The 21,390-nt window shown below is 42.3% G+C and overlaps 1 protein-coding gene across 2 annotated transcripts in view; it reads right to left on the reverse strand.

Annotated features, from left to right (window-relative positions):
• The window catches only part of NTRK3 (neurotrophic receptor tyrosine kinase 3), a 460,742-nt gene that overhangs the window by 38,271 nt on the left and 401,081 nt on the right, over positions 1-21,390 (reverse strand). For both annotated transcript variants that reach the window (XM_070953879.1, XM_070953880.1), the window contains 2 exons: positions 19,598-19,770; positions 11,591-11,834 (listed from right to left, as the gene is read on the reverse strand). In XM_070953879.1, the coding sequence (XP_070809980.1) occupies positions 11,591-11,834; positions 19,598-19,770 (417 nt within the window). The remainder of the gene's footprint in view (positions 1-11,590; positions 11,835-19,597; positions 19,771-21,390) is intronic.

Consider the following 21,390-nt stretch of genomic DNA (forward strand, 5'->3'; position numbering starts at 1 on the left):
TGGGGTGCAATGGTTCAGCAGTTAAAAATGCTGGGTTTGTCAGCCCGGGTTCAAAAGCATACAAATGAAAGCAGATTAATAGATACCACTTTGGTGGGAAGGTAACAGCATTCTGTGCACCTTTAGCATATATTCATTCTATGCATTCTATACATGATCACGTAAATTATCTTTGGACAATGCTGGCTCCCTTGGCCAAGAAATGGAGATGAGCACCATGTCCTAGAATTGGATATGACTGACAGAGAAACCTTTAGCTTTTATAATCACAATGTACCTATATAGCCACTATATATAAAGGGTCACAATATATAGACTCTATATATTTGCTACAATTCTACAGAGGAATTATTGAGTCTGTCATCTGCACCTCCATAACTGTCTGGTTTGGCTCTGCAACCAAGCAAGACAGACACAGACTTCAGAGGATAATTAGAAATGCAGAAAAAACGATTTCTACCAACCTGCCTTCCATTGAGGACCTGTATGCTGCACGGGTCAAAAAGAGGGCTGTGAAAATATTTACAGACCCCTCACATCCTGGACATAAATTGTTTAAACTCCTACCCTCAAAATGACGCTATAGAATACTGCACACCAAGACAACTAGACACAAGGATGGTTTTTTCCCGAATGCCATCACTCTGCTAAACCAATAATTCCCTCAACATGGTCAAACTATTCACTAAGGCTGCACTACTATTACTATTAGTCTTCTCATCGTTCCTATCACCCATCTCTTCCCACTTACGACTGTATGACTATAACTTTGTTGCTTGTATCCTTACGATTTATATTGATATTGTTTCCTAGTATGATTTGATTGCTTATTTGTACCCTATGACTATCATTAAGTGTTGTACCTATGACTCTTGATGAATGTATCTTGTCTTTTTATGTACACTGTGAGCTTATGCACCAAAGACAAATTTCTTGGGTGTCCAATCACACTTGGCCAATAAAGAATTCTGTCTATCTATCTATATTGGACACAGTTCATTTACACCTGTGTCTTTCCTCTCTTCAAAACTAGACCCTCTTATTGAGGTACATTAGGAAAGGATCGTATTATACCCATTAAATACTCTAGCAGACAGTTTGGTTCCCACCCTAGTCATCTTTTTCTCTGCTAATCTCATTGTCATGCCTAGCGATGAAACTATATAAAAAAAGAACATCCAAATAGCCTCATTCATCCAGATGGAACCTGGTGGGAAGGTGAAGTGGAGAAGGGAAGTCTGTGGATCAGGTGCTGCAGGGTTGGTGAATTCGGTGAAATTAGGATAATTACCATCCCTGAGATAATGCCATGCAATTTATCGCAGCCTAATTGCCCTGATTAATTCCTCAGTGCTCACAATACTTTGCTATGAAGGGCTCTTCATGTTTCAGAGTGGAAGAATGGGGGATGAATTGTTAATAGCTTCTCCCCTCCCTACCTTGGAACAGATGAGAGAGAAAAGGAGAGGCTGAAAATGTAGAAATGTTCATGTAGTGGTTTTTGTTGAAAAGACTTGTATCCGATATTTAAGACAGTCCTGGTGCCGTTTCAGATATCCAAGAATGCTCCTCAATCATCACGTTATTACCATTTTGGGATGTCTCGATCAATATAACTCCACTCTAATACCACAGCCTTGTAAAGGATGTTGTATCATCTTCCAATGAGATTTTAAAAGAGATCCGAACAACAATTTGCATCCTCTTGCATTTACAATTTTGCTAAGCAGAAAAGAATTTATGTGGGAAAGACACCTTTGGCTATGTAATTCTTAATGCAGATTAACTTTATTTATTTATTATTTTGCTTTATGTAAGTTTCCACGTCAGTAAATTTCCCGACTGCCTTTTTTTTCCCCCAGAAAAATAAAACCGTTCCCCGTGTAACTTTCAGGAATGATCCTTGACAAAACAAGTTGCTTCATGTGGATTTTTGAGGAAAGAAAAACTTATTTCTGTCATGCACAAAATGTTAGAATTGTAGGGTTGGACAGGGCCACAAGCAGCATCTAGTTTGCCACTATATAATGTGTAACCAGTTAAACCAGCTTTCAAGATTTGTCTATCCAGCTTCTTAAAAATCTCTATAGAGAACTAATCATAGGTAGATTTTCCCCACTATTCTACAAATCGTACCATTGGGAAGTTTGTACATGCAAACAATAAAGGGATAGGTCATAGATCATAAATTATAGTTATATTCATTAATTGTAAGATACAAGCAACAGGTGATAAATCATAAGATACTAATAAGAGAAGGGAGTAGGAAAGATGAGATGGTGAGAAAGATGAAAAAAAAATGAGAAGATGAGAAGGATAATAGCAATATAGGCCTACTACATGGATAAATATCTTTAGGCATAAGATAGTAGTGAGAATTAGGTGTTCAGCAAAGTGATGGTACTTTCTGTTTAGTTGTTTTGGAATACAGTGCCATATATCAGTATCCTGAGGGAAGGAGTTGAAACAGTTTATGTCCAGGATGTGAGAGGTCTGTAGTAGATACTTACACTGAGAGTTTACGCACTGAGACAAATTCCTTGTATGTCCTATTCACACTTGGCTAATAAAGACTTCTGTACTGTTTTATTAAATTAAATCTAAATAGCTGCAACTTACAGTTCTTATTTTTGGTCTTAGTTTCTGCAACCATTGAAAATTCATCCTAGTGGAACTTAACACATTTGTTCTCGCAGAAATCAGTTGCTGTGGTGGATTTCTTGGACATTTCCATTACTGGATTTAGATTCCTCATGGGACCAGCAGAGCAAATATTGACCTATAGGTTTACTTTAAAAACACTGTTGTCTATTAGCTCTCTTGAAAGCTAAAGCAAAACATGAGATGTACATGGGAGGTGGACAAACCCCGAATGAATTTTTCCTGCAGTTGAGGGTTACTCTCGGTAAGATGAGGATAATAAGGGCAATGAAGCTAGCACACCATGAAAATTTCTTGAATACTAGAGAGATCAGCCTAGCCCAGCCTAAGAGAAAGATCAAATGAAGAATAGAAAAGGAACACGGGAAGGCAAAACAAATTACATGACTAGAACAGGAAAAAAAAAACAATCTAGCAAGCATAATGCATAATAAAAAGACCTAGCAATGGCTAAGAGCAGTAAAGTTGAAGGAAGAGACAAAACGGCTAATTCTGGCTATACAAGACCAAACCTTCGGAACAAACACATACAATGTCAGAATTGAGACTATAGCAACAGACAGCAAGTTCCACCTCTGCAAAGAAGATGAAGAAAGAGTGGGGCACCTGGTTAGTTGTTGTAAGATTGCCCCCCCCCCCCCCCCCCCGACTGACAACAAATGGCATGGCAAAGTAGCAACAACAGTGCATAGGAATATGTCCAAGAAATACCATTTGCCTGCAAGCAAGAACTGGTGTAAACCATAAAATAGGCAATGCAATAGAAAATAAAGTGATCTGGGACTTTAGAATTCAAACAGGCAAGCACCTGCCACATTACACTCCATACTTCACAACTGTCGATAAGAAAGGCAAAAATTCTGGACAGTGGACATGGCTGTAACTGGAGACCGCAGAAGAGAAATCACTGGGGAATATCACAAAATCCAACAACCTGCAAATAGAAGTATGTAGAATGACTGGGGCAAAAGAAAGTAATAGGAACCTTGGGTACAATCCCAAACCTTCTTCAACCCCACCTCTGAACACCTCTGGCATTGACAAAACCACCATCAGTCAATTGCAAAAGGCAGCTTTACTTGGAACAGCTTACACCCTGCAACAACACCCTTAAGACATATGTCAATCCCAAATCCTTGGGAAGGACTGAACAGCCAAAAAGCCAGATCCAGTCTAAACCTCTGTTGACTGTGCGACCAACCATAATGATAGCTATGCTGTTTCTTTAACCTGTCAAGTTTACATGTGTTTATCACCAGGATTGTGGGCCACAAAACACATGACGTCTCATATGCTCTCATCATCATCACACAGCTATCATTTAGATGTTTCTGCTCCAACATGGGAAGTGAGTCCTTCATCCGCAGCACTTCTGCGATGAGGACTCCATGGTTGTGTTGTCATTTACCACCTCTCAGTCACCATGTTTTCACACACTCAAAATTGTAGGAGATGGCACCATCATTTTTTTTTGACGATGATGATCAGAACAGAGTCTGGACCTGCACAATGGACTTTCACAACCTTGGTTGCTGTCCTCTGTTAAATTTTGAGGTTAGAGGATAGAGTGCCAGGTCTTAAGGCCCCCTGATACTTGTCTTCCCGGTAGGCCACTGACAGGTGCTCTAATGAGACTGTTGCAATCATATGCAGTTCTTCAACCAACTCTATTTAGCTGCAAATGGCCAGCATTTCACAGACCATTATTTCTTCTGTTTTAATCAAGGGGAAAAGGGCTAGGAGCTGATTTAATTAGCATCCATCAAACAGTAGAATGATAGAACTCCTGAAGGGCAGGTGAAGAATCGATTTTTTCGAATACACCGTTACTAGGTTTCCATGATGAGAGGCCTACGAACCAAGCACTAAATATACCATGAAGGCATATTTAAGAGCAGCACCTAAATGCTAAAAGAAAGGGGGCTGCATGCTTCTGAACTGAGCTGCTTTGGAAAAAGAAAAACAAAACATGGTGCCCCTAATCGAAATAATGGTGTTTGTCGCTCTGAGCCACTTGACCATGTAGTGTAACCTACTGAAGGCATAAAGGAACACGTCGCAGAAATGTAATCATACAGAAAAATAAAATAAATGGCATCCAAAAGGAGGATACTTGCAGATGACATACAGCCTAGAACAGGGGTCTCCAAACCTTGGCAACTTTAAGATTTGTGGACTTCAACTCCCAGAATTCCACAGCCGGCTTTGCTGGCTGTGGAACTCTGGGAGTTGAAGTCGACAAGTCTTAAAATTGCCAAGGTTGGAGACCCCTGGCCTAGAATATAAGACAATGGATATGTGTTTGTGTGTGTGTACATATGTGTGTAGGGACGCAGTGGCTCAGTAGCTAAGACACTGAGCTTGTCAATCAAAAGGTCGGCAGTTCAGCGGTTCAACTTCCTAGTGCCGCATAACGGGGTGAGCTCTCGTTCCTTGTCCCAGCTTCTTCCAACCTAGCAGTTCGAAAGCACATAAAAAATGCAAGTAGAAAAAATGCAAGTACCTTCCTATCTTTGGTGGGAAGGTAACAGCGTTCTGTGCGCCTTTGGCATTGAGTCATGCCGGCCACATGACCACGGAGATCTCTTCGGACAGCACTGGCTCTTCGGCTTTGAAACGGAGATGAGCACCGCCCCCTAGAGTCGGGAACGACTAGCACGTATGTGCAAGGGGAACCTTTACCTTTACCTTACATATGTGTGTGTATATACACACACACACACACACATCACTAAGTTTCACAGATCCCTGCCTCTCAGAAAAGCATATCAGAGGCAAACTGACATGATGCTTCTGCCTTTGAAATGTGAAGGTTGCAAAAAAACAAAACAAAAAGCCAAAACGAATAAACAAGGGGAACAATAAAAAGATAGCTTTCTTTTGACTTTTCTCTCCCGTCTGCCAATTTATCTCCGATCTCTTTGTATTTTTTTTGGAGGGGGGAAAAATAATCTTCCACGCCCATAAAACAAAACCCTTCTATCCTGTCAAAGCAGGATAAACAGCCGAGTGCCTTCCTAGGCAATCTGCATTGGAAAGGACACATCTGTCTTAAAGCAGAACACGGAGAGGCTGAGGCGGTGCAGAATGCTGCCATGCTTTTGTTACATAAAGGTCTGTTTGTTGTATGCAGACGTGTAACGGGGAAATTAAACCGTTCACCTTTCCGCAACTGCTTTGCGTCTTATTTTTGGCTCCGGCAGCCAGATGGTGCTTTCTCTTTCTTCTTTTGATTAAGAAGATGAAGAGAGAGGAATACAAAAAATCAAAACAAAAACAAAACAAAACCCAGAAGTGAATCCTGAATCGAAAAGATAGTCAAAATACCACAATGTATGCACCTGCACACATATACACAAGCATGCACACACACACATACACAGATACACACACACACACACACACATTGCGCGATGGGAGCTCTGATACATTTTAATGAAGTTGTTAGCCTGCAGAAAGCTTTGGACTTGTCATGTCAACATTAACCTTCTGATGGAATCTTACACAGCTTTCTCTCCAGAGAATGATAAAAATGCTGCAATCTCCAGGGGGAAATCGGTAGGGAGAATTTTAGCTGATTTTTTTCAGCTAAGATCCGCTGAAATGAAAAGTTTGGCATGGGTTTTTGACCCAGAATGTGGAACTCTACATTATCAAAAATAAGCTTTCTTCGAAGCAGAGGTGGTATTCAGCAGGTTCTGACCAGTTCTGGAGAACCGGTAGCGGAAATTTTGAGTAGTTCAGAGAACCGATAAATACTACCTCTGACTGGCCCTGCCCCCATCTAGTCTCTACCTCCTGAGTCCCAGCTGATCAGGAGGAAATTTTGCAATATCCTTCCCCTGTAGTGGGGAGGGAATGGGGATTTTGCAATATCCTTCCTCTGTAGTGGGGAGGGAATGGAGATTTTGCAATATCCTTCCCCTGGAGTGGGGAGGGAATGGGGATTTTGCAATATCCTTCCCCTGGAGTGGGGAGGGAATGGAGATTTTGCAATATCCTTCCCCTGGAGTGGGGAGGGAACGGAGATTTTGCAATATCCTTCCCCTGGAGTGGGAAGGGAATGGGGATTTTGCAATATCCTTCCCCTGGAGTGGGGAGGGAATGGGGATTTTGCAATATCCTTCCCCTGGAGTGGGGAGGGAATGGAGAGTTTGCAGTATCCTTCCCCTGCCATGCCCACCAAGCCACGCCACACCCATCAAGCCACGCCCACAGATCCGGTAGTAAAAATTTTTTAATCCTACCACTGCTCTGAAGCTGAGAGGCTACTCATAGAATACATGGTCACAAGCAGGCATGGGGACCTTAAAAAAAAATGTTATTTGTGGTTTCCAAAGCTCCATTAAACTATCAATTTAATTCTATCAAAACCCAAAGTTGATTCTGTATTCAGGCTTAGGAAGGGCAGGGAAAATATGGAGAGGGGGGATATTTCCCCTATGCTTTCCCATGTTCAGTTTGATTCTTGGTCACGTTGACCTGACATCTCAGATAAAAATAATAAAAAAAAAAATTACAAGATGTTCTAAGTGGGATTTAGGGACTGGTGATTTTTCTTATACTGTATGTCTCAAAAAAGATATTAAAAACTCGAAATGAATAGGGCATTTTATAACAACTTCTGAAGGCAAGCTGTTCCATTGGTTAATTGCTCTCACTGTTAGAAAATTTCTCCTTAGTTCTAAGTCGCTTCTCTCCTTGTTTGGTTTCCAACCATCGTTTCTTGTCTTGCCTTCTGGTGCTTTGGAAAATAGGGTGACCCTGTCTTTTTTGTGGCAGCCTCTCAAATATTGGAACACTGCTATCATGTCACCCCTAGTCCTTTTCACTAGACTAGACATATCCAATTCCTGCAACCCATTCGTCACCTGATCATCCAATCCTTTACCCCAACAAATTATCTCCTTGTCTAAACTGTGTCTGCACCAGTTAGAGAGCACCTCAAATGAGCCTATTATTTTTATTCTCATAATTTACACACAGTTATCAGTTACCCTTCCCGTTGCTTTTTCCATAAACCCCCTGTATTAAGTTTGCCGTAATCTCCTTCTATGGGTCGTGGCCTCCAATCCTTTAATCATCTTTGTTGCCCTCCACTGGATTCTCTTTTAATTTATCAATGTCTTTTCTTTAATGAAAGACCTAGCGAAAATGCAAGGAGCGGCTTGTTCCAGAATTATTCTTGTTTCTGGGAAAGAGAGAGAGAGAGGCTGTTGAAAGCATGTGCTGGGTTGAAGAAAGAATGACTGGGAGTGAAATGGGGATAAATGAGAGTGCGGCGAACGCGGATGGAACAATGAAGAAAAAGAGAGAAATCACTGAATGGTTTTTCTAGGAAATTTGGACAGTTTCTCTCAAAAGTTCTCAATAGTGAGATGGGTGACACATACATTGAATAAATAAATCATTTATGTTCGTTTGTTTTTAAGAAATGCTTCTTATGGGTCAATTATGTATCTTTACATGTGTTCGAAAGCCTTATCCCCATGCAATCATCACCTTTTTATGACAGTCATGGAAGGCTTCTATAGTTTGAGGGGGAGCCAAAGAAATAGCAGAATAACAAAATAACAGAATTGGAAGGGACCTTGGAGGTCTTCTAGCCCAACCCTCTGCTCAAGGAGGAGACCCTATATCATTTTAGACCAATGGCTATCCTCTTAAAAACATCCAGTGATGGAGCACCACAACTGTTCTGACCTAGGCTTCCTGAGTCATTAAAACACACAAGTAGTTCCCAAAACCTCTTTTATTGCAACAGCTGTGAATTCTCTTCATTCACAGCTGAGTCCCAATTAGTTATAAAGAGTCCTTCGGGAGAAATCCTTCAGGATAATCACCCACCTTTATCTCCCTTGACAGGATGCCAAAGACCTAATTGGCAAAGTCACAGGGAGTCCAGAATCAAACAGAGCTTCAGGCTTTAAACTGAATCGAATGAACAAATGTTGCTTCCTGCAAAGGCCCAGGTGCGTTTGCTCCTCTTTTAAGTCTTATGGGAGGGGCCAATCATCTCCAAGCCCTACTCCTGAGTCGTCCCTTTTGTTTGAACTGTTCTTGCCTTCTGGCAGTTCTCTGCATGCGTGCACTGGGAACAGGCTCCCCCTGTTTCTCTGCCTTGATGAGGTCTGACTCTGGATGCTCCGGAGGCAACAAGTACCTCCCAGATGGCCCTTTCTCTGCCTCCGACGCAGAGCCCTCATCCGAGCTTTCCCCAGACTCCAGGACTGGCCCATGGTCCTCCCCAGCCTCCTCATTGTCCAACTCTGCTGCCAGTTCCGCAGGCTGCTGGTGGACCACAATAACAACTTCTGAAGATAAGCCGTTGTCTTCAGACATAATTTATGTGGTATATGATGTGCGTATGTGGAAACCTTAACCTAAAGTTTCAGATCATCAAGAGGTTCCATTTCTAATGAGTTTACAAAGAGGTTCTACAGGTTCCATTTCAAACGAGGAATTCTTATAGAAATTGTACTGACTGCAGTAAGTTCAATACCTTTTGCCAAGGTGGTGTTATCATTAATAAATCTTTCCCCCAACAAGAGTTGTGTATAAAAGAATTGGCCTGATGATCAGCCCTCAGCATAATTTTTGAGCCACCAGATCCCCCAAACCTAGATGTTCTCTGAGCATCATGCAAAAATAAAGGCTTCCATTGTGCTTATGGTTTACATCAGGGGTGTCAAACTTGATTTCATTGAGGGCCGCATCAGCATTGTGTTTGACCTCGGGGGGGCGGAGTGGGAGTGGCCAGAGTGGGTGTGGCCAGCTCAACATCACTCGTGTCAGGTGTGCCTGTGGTGGCCCAAGTGCTCTGCCAGTGAAAGTGGGTTCCCGAGCTCCGTTTCCGGCTGCAACACTTCCTGCTACCCTCTGCCAGTGAAAATGGATCTGGGGGAGCTGAGCCCTCCTAAGCTCCATTTTCATTGGCAGAAGCACCATGAGCTGGTCCTTCACTGTTTCCAGGATGGCCCTGCAAGCCAGATCTAAGCACCCCGTGAGCCAGATCCAGCCCCCGAGCCTTGAGTTTGACACCCCTGGTTTACATCATTATGGAATTCTTTTACAACTGTAGTTTAAGCATAGAGCAGAATGAAATGGCAATACTTTACATGGTTGAATTTCTAGTTCACTGAGATGGGGGAAAACAACAAGGAAATAGAAATGGGGAATGGATTCTGGATGAAAAATGGCTCCTGATATTCAAGATGGGTTTCAGCTGATGTTGAATGGTCACAACAGAAGAGGAGGAGAAGGGTGGGGGAGAAGAAGAAAAAAACAGCAACTGGTAGTTCAATTGTCCTTTAGATTTTAAATGCTGCTCGACTAATTTGCAGCTTGGGTCCATGCCTGCTAGGGAAGTACATCAAACTAAGGTCTTTTGCTTCTTAGCTTTGGTGTCTTAGATATACCATGTTTTCCCGAGAATAAGACCTCCCTGGATAATAAGCTCTTCCCCGAAAATAAGCCCTCTCCAAAAATATTTATATGCATGTCCAGCCAGTCCCCGCCATTTCCTCTGGTTAGGGTTAGGGAGACAGAGCTAGAAATAAGATAAGATGGCAAGAGGATCCCTGTCTTGCTCCATATGCCCCCAAATGATAAGACCTCCCTGAGAATAAGGCCAAGCACTTATTTCGGGGTTCAAAAAGTTATAAGACAGGGTCTTATTTTCAGGGAAACACGGGTAATAGATTCTGTATTTTGAAGTCCAGTTTGATTGGCTCTGCTGTATTGTTGCTGTAGATACAATCAAGCTTGTTTTGTACTGAATCACATTTGTGGAATTCTGTCCCTTGGTGGGCTCAGCCAGCTTTATTCAGATGCATCTGCTAAAATAATTGGCAGAAGTATGTCATCACCTCATTAAGAATGGTGATGTTTTCTTTCCTTGGAATCATTTGAACACAGTGACACCCTGTTCTGCCCCCAAATGTCCCAGAATCACATAACATCTAGGCACTGGGAGGATTAAGCAGTCATCAGACGCATGCCATCTCATCTCAAAACTTTGCCAAAAGGTCCTTTCTAATTTGCTGGCTCATGAATGAACGTGGATTTTTAATTCAGCCCTGCCATGTTCCACTGCTGCACAATTAAAATGTCCATGAACAAAAGGAGAACAACAGGATGCCAAAGGATTGATGCTCCTGAACCTTTTCTGCCTGGTATAGTTCTCTTTACTTTGAAGGAGGCTTTTATTTGGCTCGTATGGGCAAGATGTAGACGCACAGGAATCCCTGGTGAAAGTTTTTGATGCAATAATAGGGGGGAAACTCAATATTTGATCTTCGGTTTGTTTACATCTAAATTATATAAACTATAGTAGGAACTGTAGGGTTTTGTGGGAACTCTGTTCTCTGAATGGTCTAGTAACCAGTAGCCTATACCTAACATTTCATTATTTCAGAAGAATTTGAACATTTATGTGTCTCTTTTTTCCCTAGACTGGACTATCTAGGCTGGAATTGGAGTTTTGAACAGTGGACATCTCTCCTATTCATTAGTGGGTTTCACTTACCTTCGCTACCGGTTCGGAACTGAGAGCTCGCGCGTGACACTTCTGTACATGCACATAACTTTCTGCGCATGCACAGAGCATCCGTGATGACGTCTGGGTGGATGGGCGGAGCCTCCGAACTGCGGCAAACCAGTAGAAACCCACCACTGCTCCTATTTATGTGACTTTATGCCCAATGCCTGAAAGTATCACTCTTCTTCTGCTGTTTGGACATAGTAGTTTAAATCTCAAGGTGTACAACATCAGAATTTGGGCATTCCACTGGTTGGTTGCTGTGGAAAGAACCATCCCTCATACAAATTGCAGAGATACCGAGTAACAGTCAGGACAGACTCGGTTTCTTTTCTCCAAACTCTGTTTGTGCCACTCACTCCACCACCGATCCCCTCAAGTCTGCCTTACCCTGTAATAATCAGTGCTGTAGACATCTCTGGACATCCCAAAGTCTCCAATCTTCACCAGTAGATTAACTCCAACCAAGCAGTTCCTCGTGGCCAGGTCTCTGTGTACAAAGTGCTGGGAGGCCAGATAAACCATTCCCGAGGCAATCTGGCTTGCAATGTGCAGCATTTGAGAAAGTCCCAATTCCCCTTTGACTTGCCGAGGCTGTCCATCCACAAGGATCAATGCATCTGGCCCGTGTGCCCTGGAGAAGAGAAGACAGGGTCAAATCCAGCAAAGCAAATTACAGAACAACTGACACCATTTCTCTCTCTCTCTCTCCCTCAGTGGCTAAGATGTTGAATTTGTCGATTGAAAGGTCAGCAGTTCAGCGGTTCAAATCCCTAGTGCTGAATAACGGGGTGAGCTCCCGTTACTAGTCCCAGCTTCTGCCAACCTAGCAATTCGAAAGCACATAAAAAATGCAAGTAGAAAAATAGGGACCACCTTTGGTGGGAAGGTAACAGCGTTCCGTGCGCCTTTGGCGTTTAGTCATGCCAGCCACATGACCACGGAGACGTCTTCGGACAGCGCTGGCTTTTCAGCTTTGAAATGGAGATGAGCACCACCCCCTAGAGTTGGGAACGACTAGCACATATGTTACCTTTACCTTATATATCTTTTATTTGTCTTAAAATAAATATATATCCTTTTATTTTTATTAAAATGAGTTTTTTAAAAAAAATTATTAAAATAAATTTATCTTAAAGGCCTGCCCCCCCTTAATATATAATAGAAATAGAAATAAAGACAGTAGGAAAATGGGAAAGGAAAGGGAATAGAGGCAATAAAGTGAGCGAAAGGGGGAAAAGATATAAAAAAAGAACCAAAAATGAGAGACTTCTTTTTTGGGGGGGCAGCAAAATACATAATAAAGTTGTAATATCAACATTTTAGTTATGCTAAATAATTGAACTGTGAGTCACCCGGAGTCGTTCGTTGAGATGGGCAGCTATATAAATAGCAATAGAACTTTCAATAGCACTTAGGACTTATATACCACTTCGCAGTGCTTTACAGCCCTTTCTAAGTGGTTTACCAAGTCAGCAATTTGCCCCCAATAATCTGGGTCCTCATTTTACCCACCTCAGAAGGATGGAAGGCTGAGTCAACTTTAACACTGGTGAGATTCGAACTGCCAAACTTCTGGCAGCCATCAGTCAGCAGAAGTAGCCTGCAATACTGCATTCTAACCACTGCACCACCACGGCTCAAATAATTAATAAATTAACTGACAAACAAAACAAAAAATACTAGCCATTTCTATAACAACAACCCACTTCATTGTCAAAACCCTAAGTCAGTGTTTCATTTTTGTCTCTTTCATGCAGAAAGTCCAGAAGTGGTTTCCAAATCACAACAAAAAGTACTGTATTTTTTGGAGTATAAGACACACTTTTTCCCCCCATAAAGGAGGGTGAAAATTTGGGTGCATTTTATACACCAAATGTAGCCCTTTCCACCCACTGGCCTCTGGAAAATGGGGCCCGTGGAGGCGGCAATAGACTATGGTAATCCCCACAGCCTGAAACAGCTGATCTTCATGAGGCCGATCCAACCGACAATGAGCTGTTTGTGCTAATCAGGCTGTGCTAAAGCTGAAACTGAAACAGGCTGTTTGCTGTTTGCTGCAAGGAAGCAAATTGCTGGGAGGGAGAGACAGAGGCAGGTTTTTTTTTCTTGGTTTCCTCCCCAAAAATGGTAGGTGCATCTTATAGTCTGGAGCATCTTATACTCTGAAAAATATGGTATTTACATTATTGTCCCTAATTCATGCAGTCGGCTTCGCCTTCTCTGTCAGATTCATCCTCTTTTCACCCTATTCCTCCATTTTGGGAACAATATTTCCTTTTAGAGCAGATGTGTTCACTTTTGTTGGAAGCATCCAGGATGTGCCCTAATAAGATGGATCGCCTTCTTCTCTTGGGAAAGACAACTAGGCTGCTTGTATTCTAAAAAAAAAAACTTTTGTTCAAATTCAATCTGGCCAGCAATAGCCCAGAGAGTTTCTTTGTTTTTCTTTTTAATCATGAATTTTCTGTTCATCAGGCTTTAAATCTCTCCCAATCTGCAGTAGAGAATTACTGGTGGACTCTCTTAGTAGCCTTGATCAGTACAGGTGAGGCATCTCTGGCCTCGAGGCTGCCAATCTGTTGCCTTGTGATGTGTCAAGATCAAAAAATCTTACATCTAAAAGTGGCTTGTTTGGGAACCATGAGTGTGTGTGTGTGTGTGTGTGTGTTTGTGTGAAAGGAGGAGAAGAAGGATATACAAACAGTGTCTCAAATGCCTCTTGAGAAATATCGGCTAATATTTAATTGGGGTTCTAATCTGAAGCTTGCAATGTAGTCTCATATTTTAAGCAAACACAGAGTACTTGGGGAAAACATGCATGCCATACAAATACGAAGGTCTCCCAGGGAAAAATAATTGTTAAAAAAAATCAATCCTGGGAAATAATGTATGAATTCCGAGCTAAGCTGATTTTTGCACGATCAGGTAGAAGGAGAGGGTATATCTCCCAACGTTTTTAGAATGATGGATACCCTGATTGACGGAAAATAAAGTCGCGGCTCGGTAGCACAGTTTGTCTCTCTGCTGCCAAAATTGTGTTAAGAAACCGATTCAATTCACAACAGGATCGGTGAATACCGTCCTATTTTCATTCTTCTTCTTCTTCTTCTTCTTCTTCTTGGGCCATATCCATCATCGGCCATTGCGATCATGTTGGCGATCCTATTTTTGTCAACAGCTGCATGAAAAAGTGCTGCTAAGTTTTATCCAAGCCAGTCCCTTAGGTTTTGAAGCCATGATGGCTGCCTGGACCTCATTTGCCTTAAATCTTTCCCTGGAAGATGAAGTGAAGGATGCCGCATTTTTCTGGGTGTTGCATCACATATCCAAAATATTCTAACTTTCGCTTTTTAATGGCTTTGATGATTTCCCTTGACTTTCCCAGGCAGCTTATCACCTCCTCATTTGTGATTTTGTTAACCCAGTTTATACGTAACAGCCGCCTGTAAATCCAGATTTCAAATGCTTCTAGTTTCTTCAAGTGTTTTCTTTAAAACAGCTGCCGGCATTTTTACCTTTGTCAACAGCCTAGCCAACAAAAAAATTGAAAATTTCAATCTGCTAGGTTCTTTCTCTTCGGAGACTTAAGCTTCCTCCTAGCTTGCATAGAATCTTGATTTTCAACCTTCCCGGGGTTTTGATGAGATACGATATGAATGATATATGATTAGGTTTGTATGCCACTGAATACGTCTAAGGTTCCCAACAGCTAACAATAATAAAATCAGACCATAGTAATAAATTAAAATGCCCAAGGTAAAAACCAGCAGGGAACAAGAGTGAAAAAGCAAACACAAACACTGTTGGGGGATATCCTCTTAGCTTCCATTTCTCCTCTGGAGCAGCTTTATGTTCGACAACTTCTGGAAGGCAACCACAGAAATGGATAGTCTATCTTCCAGGGGGTAAGAATCAAAGGGAGGAAAATATTGGATTTCTAGTGAAATTGTTGCACTTTTACACGGCTCCTCCTGAAAACAGGTACAATCCCATGCCCTGCAGAGGGAATAAATTAAAAATGATGCCACCTGAGGCATTTGGTTGTCTTCATAATTCAAAGATAATTTCGAAGGAAAACAAAGCAATAATCATACGACTGAGAGTGGTTTTATTTATTTTTTTCCCAGTTTAGGTACTGCAGTTAAAGCTTTTCTGTTGGAAAACTCAACATTTCCTTTTACTTACTGGGTTTTCAGTTTTATTGGAAAGAGATTTTTAAACTTCTATCTTTTCCCAGCCAAGACTCAGATGCTCTCTTTAGTCCCAAAGGTTGTTGTTGTTGTTGTTGTTGTTGTTGTTGTTGTTGTTCTTGTTGTTAGTTGCGAAGTCGTGTCCGATCCATCGCGACCCCATGGACCATGTTCCTCCAGGCCTCCCTGTCCTCTACCATCCTCTGGAGTCCATTTCAGCTCACGCCGACTGCTTCAGTGACTCCATCCATCCATCTCGTTCTCTGCCGTTCCCTTCTTCTTTTGCCCTCCATCGTTCCCAGCATTAGGCTCTTCTCCAGGGAGTCCTTCCTTCTCATTAGGTGGCCAAAGTATTTGAGTTTCCTCTTCAGGATCTGGCCTTCTAAAGAGCAGTCAGGGTTGATCTCCTCTAGGACCGACCGGTTTGATCACCTTGCAGTCCAAGGGACTCGCAGGAGTCTTCTCCAGCACCAGAGTTCAATGGCCTCAATTCTCTGGCACTCAGCCTTCCTTATGGTCCAACTTTCACAGCCATACATTGCAACTGGGAAAACCATAGCCTTGACTATTCATTCTCCACAACTCAGTTAGAATGGAAGAAGTGTGTTGGATGAGAAGTGAAGTGTTTTTCAAAGAAAGAAAAAGCCAAGAAAATGCAGTTGCCTTTTGAAAAAAGCACCTTTGGGACAACCATGACCTGGATGATTGATAACCTCCATAGACATCTCTATAGCTAATGAATGTAGATGGCCTTCTCAGAATGGCAGCTTTGGAGGCTTGCTTGCTAAACAGGACAGTGGCAGGAGTCACATTTAGCACCATGCTTGTTTGGTTTGTATGTCTTAGTTGTAAACCAATATTTATGGCTTAACTTGGCTGAGGCTTATTCAGCAAACCGTGGTTAAACAACTTCTAATTTAATATGAAATGAACATATGTAAGTATGTTAAATGATAGAGCTGCATGGTGGCTTAATGGTAAAGATGCTTGCCTCCCACTTGGAAGGTTGAGAGTTCAGTCCTAGGTAAGGGAAGATGTTTCTCTCCTCGGATGCAAAGAAAAAAAAAATCTGCTGTGAACTCCATGTAGGCATCAGGAAGGGCATCCGGTCAGTAAATGCTCAACTCCATCTAGTTGCCCCAACCCTACCACAAATTAACGGATTACAGGGTCATAAAAAGGGAATTGGTATGTTAAGTGATCTGTCTAGCCTACACCCATTTCCTTCAATGAATCATTCCCTTTATTCATTGAAATAAACAAAAATAGACTAGAAATAGACTAGAGCAGTGATGGCTAACCTTTTTGCCTTCGCGTGCCAATAGTGTGGGGAGCGTGGGGGGTTGCGTGCGTGCATGCTCATACCCATAATTCTATGCGCCCCGCCCCCATGCATGTGTGTGCAAACCCCCCTCCCCACTTCCCCTGCTTTTGGCACATGATGGCATGGTGGGCCCAGTAGGTCCGTTTTTTCGCCCTCCCCAGGCTCCAGAGGCTTTCTCGGAGCCTGGGGAGGGTGAAAACAGCCTTCCCCACCCTCCTGGAGGCCCTCTGGAAGGAGGAAACAGCCTGTTTCTCTACTTCTGGTGGGCCCAGAAGGCCTGAAAACCAATTGGCCGGCGCATGCATCCACACCAGAGCTGAGCTCACATGGCCACCAATATGGCTACACATGTCACCTGTGGCACGCGTGCCATAGGTTCGCCATCATGGGACTAGAGAGAATGTTTAATCCTTACCTGTGCCTGAATGTTTACAAAATAGCATAGAGGAAGCACTACCCTTCATATTTCCTAGAAAATAGCCATTTACCCAGGATCTTATGGGAACACTGCAAAACCATTTTATTTGAAGAAGCTTTTTATGATCGTGCTTTGGCTAGATGGATGATGCTACTTTGTCTCTTTTAAGATGTAGCTACCTTATCAAATGGATAATCCACCCGACATTGTGCTATAAAGGCACTAAAGAGTCATCAACATTTTCGCCGGGAAAGAAAAACCCGGTTAGCCTCTCCTTCAGACAAATAGCGAGTATTGATGTCCCAAGCCGGGAGTTGGTATATAATGGTGGAAGGGATTGGAGGGGCTTTAAACGTTTGCCCCCCGTTGTGATCTCACTCGATGTCTTTTTTCAATTCTCCCATGAAGAGGGGGAAGAAATCCTGCTCCTAGAACAAATGGCCAGGCTGACCTTGCTTGCATGGGGGAATATGTCAATATTCCTTTGTTAAATCTACTGGAACAAAGCTGTTGGCTTTTTGCTAGCTTGTCAGATTGACTTGGAAAATGCATTTAATCTCTCCGAGTTGCCCACATTTAGACAACAGGACTATAGGGGAAATGGAAACAGAAAAGATACATCAAGAATGACAACTCTCGTCCCGTCATCCTGCAACTGTAGTCTGCTGCGGTTTTCAGATTTTGCAGAGTTCCTCTATTCCTTTGAAGAAGGGCAAGGCTGTGTTTTCGGAAGCATCGCTATATTTCTTGTCCTCTGGGTGCCAGAGCTGAAATAAATGAAATCTAGAGGAAAGAACGTTGCTTCCCCAAACCCTCCTCCAGCCCCAGTCATGTGTCAGCTTTGACAACAGAATAATTGCCTTGGCAAAATCCGCAAACCTAGAAGTGGAGCTGCTATCTAAATTATTGACACAATTCCTTTACAATCCTGCTTAACCAACGCAGGAGAGGAGAGGAAACAGACACAAAAGTCCAATTACCTAAATACTAGGAAATAACAAATAATCATTACTGTGGGGGGAAAAAATATGGGAGTATGTTGCATGAATTCTTGGAACATCAGCCCATGATTTCAACATTATGGAAGAACAGCCTCTCCATCCATTTTTTTTGCGTTCGGCTATTGGCTATTCCATGTTGATGAAAAATTCAAGAAGGAACAAAAATGCTGGTAAGATAGAGTGGCTTTTTCTTTTTGTGGAATTGGAAAAGGGAAATCATCAAGTCCAGCAGCAGCTGGACCTTCTTGGCAAATTAATTACCCACTAAAGCCAGAGTATAAGAAAGCATCAAGCCAGTGCATGCTTAAAATCCTTATGCAGATCCATTCGTCTCGAGGAAGCAGGAGGACAAAGCCGGAAGGAAAGATCAGTGCTAGGACTCTGAGAATCTCGGAGTTAGTGAAGAGATGCCATAAATTGATACTGCCAAAAATACAGCTAGGAGAAATGTCTTGATAGTGAATTATTTTCAGTGAAGTAGACCCACCTATTCAGTTTGTCATAAGATTTCTTGGCAGTGAAAGCTTTATGAGTTTCTTTGTCTGAACTGTTCCCTGAATGACAGTTGAGCTCTCCATGGTTTTGGTCCCTAGTTTGAACCTTCTGGACTGTTTCCCTGGCTTAAGTCTTCTAACTAGTCACATGCAGCTGCCCATGGCTTAGTGTGACAGTGCCACAGACTTTTTTCTCATGTCCATAAAGGTGAAGGACACCATTATTTGTGTTAGGTTAGTCCCATATTTGCCTAGTAGCCAGAGTACCATGGTGGGTTCAAGGCAGCGTTGGGTTCTAATTACCTTTACTACCGGTTCGCAATGGGATCATGCACACGATCACATGTGCAGATCGCTGATGATGACATCCAGGGTGGTGGGCAGGGCCTCCCACCGGTTTTACTACCAGTTCTTGCGAACCGGTCCGAACCAGGGGCAACCCACCACTGGTTCAAGGAGAAGAAAAGCAGTTTTACTGTTTCTAAATCTTTGGTTGGATAGTGGGAATCAATCGATCAAAATAGAGCTGGAAGGGACCTTAGAGGTCTTCTAGTCCAACCTCAAGCAGGAGACCCTATAATATTTGAGACAAGTGGCTGTTCAATCTTTTCTTAAAAACCTCCAGTGATGGAGCATCCACAACTTCTGAAGGCATGCTGTTCCCCTAGTTAATTGTTCTCACTGTAGGAAGTTTCTCCTTAATTCCACGTTGCTTCTCTCCTTGATTAGTTTCCATCCATCATTTCTTGTCTTGTCTTCTGGTGCTTTGGAAAATAATTTGGCCCCCTCCTCTTTGTGGCAGCCCCTCAAATACTGGAATACTGCTATCATGTCACCCCTAGTCCATCTTTTCTTTAGACTAGTCATACACAGTTTGTTGAAGTCAAGATATTTGCAGTCATACCCTATCCCTCATATCAATTTCCATTCTTCCCTTTCTACAACTCATAGTATATTTAACCTTTACCTCAGAAACTTATTCAAGTCTCCGTGCTTCATATATTCGAAGACCATGATGAGTGGATCTCCGTCACCACAGACACCATAAAATTTCACAATATGGTCATGCTGCAGGTTGGTGAGCAGCTCTGCCTCCCTCTGGAAGTCCTTTCGGGCAGCCAAAGTTGGGTCCTTGAGAGCCTAAAAAAAAGAAACCAGAAGAATGGATGGATGGACAAGCAAGATGGTGAAAGTCATGAAAAATAACTTGCTTAAAACTTCTTCTCAACTTATTGTCTATAATTCTCTCCAAATCAGGGGTGCTATTCAGCAGGTTCTGACAGGTTCTGAAAAACCGGTAGTGGAAACTTTAAGTAGTTCAAAGAACTGGCAAATACCATCTCTGGCTGGCCCCAGAGTGGGGTGGGAATAGAGATTTTGCAATATCCTTCCCCCAGGAGTGGGGAGGGAATGGGGATTTTGCAGTATCCTTTCCCTGGATGGGGTGGGAATGGGGATTTTGCAGTATCCGTCCCCTGGAGTGGGGAGGGAATGGAGATTTTGCAGTATCCTTCCCTTGGGGTGGGGAGGGAATGGAGACTTTACAGTATCCTTTCCCTGGAGTGGGGTGGGAATGGAGATTTTTCAATATCCTTCCCCCAGGAGTGGGGAGGGAGTAGAGATTTTGCAGTATCCTTCCCCTGCTACGCCCACCAAGCCACACCCACCAAGCCACGCCACACCACGCCCACCAAGCCACGCCCACAGAACCGGTAGTAAAAAAATTTGAATTCCACCACTGCCCCATATCATTCTAGACAGAGATAGATTAAAAAAAGAATTAGAATTGGTTTACACAGTGTGCTACGTTAGATTAAAATGTGAATTCTGAATATTGTTTAGAGTGAAAGCTAAGCAGGGCCAGCCCTATTTAGTACTTGGAGGGAAACCATCAGGAAATGCTAAGGACATAAGGCAACATTTTTTTTAAAGACCCCCCCACCCTCCATATCATGGCAAACTACTTTGACATTATTGCCAAGAAATCTGCATGGATGTGTTCATGAATGAAGTTGCTAGCTGGTGAATTTGGAAAAGGTTCTGTCCAATGAGTCAGTATATTGTCAGAACCCACCCAATGTTTTAGCAGGTTATATGAAACAAATTGTTGCATACATTTTATTTGCTTGGGCATAGGAAGTTATGTGAACGCAAGAATGTTCCTTCCTATTCTATTTTGATCTTGGGTCATATGAAGCTAACCGTTGTTCGTTGAGCAAATACAGATGAATACTTCGGGATATGGAAAGCTGTCTTGTATACTCAATCACACCATTGGCTGAGATTGACTGGCAGATGCTTCCAACAGATATTCAATGCTCTGTGGAAATGTCTAAGATTGAATTTGATATCTTTTCCATTCCATTCAAGGTATGGTCTATGTCACTGTGCTATGCTTCCTCTGATAAAAAATTCACAAACTATTCCCTAAGTCTACATTACTATTACTATTACTATTACTATTACTATTACTATTACTATTACTAATCTTCCCATCATTCCTATCACCCATCTCCTCCCACTTATGATTGTATGATTGTAACTTGTTGCTGTATCCTTACGATTTATATTGTTTCCTAGTATGATTTGATTGCTTATTTGTACCCTATGACTATCATTAAGTGTTGTACCTTATGATTCTTGATGAATGTATCTTTTCTTTTATGTACACTGAGAGCATATGCACCAAGACAAGTTCCTTGTGTGTCCAATCACACTTGGCCAATAAAGAATTCTATTCTATTCTATTCTATTCCATGT

Source organism: Pituophis catenifer, unplaced genomic scaffold, assembly GCF_029215685.1.
Source record: "Pituophis catenifer annectens isolate HBS135680 unplaced genomic scaffold, rPitCat1.0.hap2 SCAF_14, whole genome shotgun sequence".
Classification (NCBI taxonomy): domain Eukaryota; kingdom Metazoa; phylum Chordata; class Lepidosauria; order Squamata; family Colubridae; genus Pituophis; species Pituophis catenifer.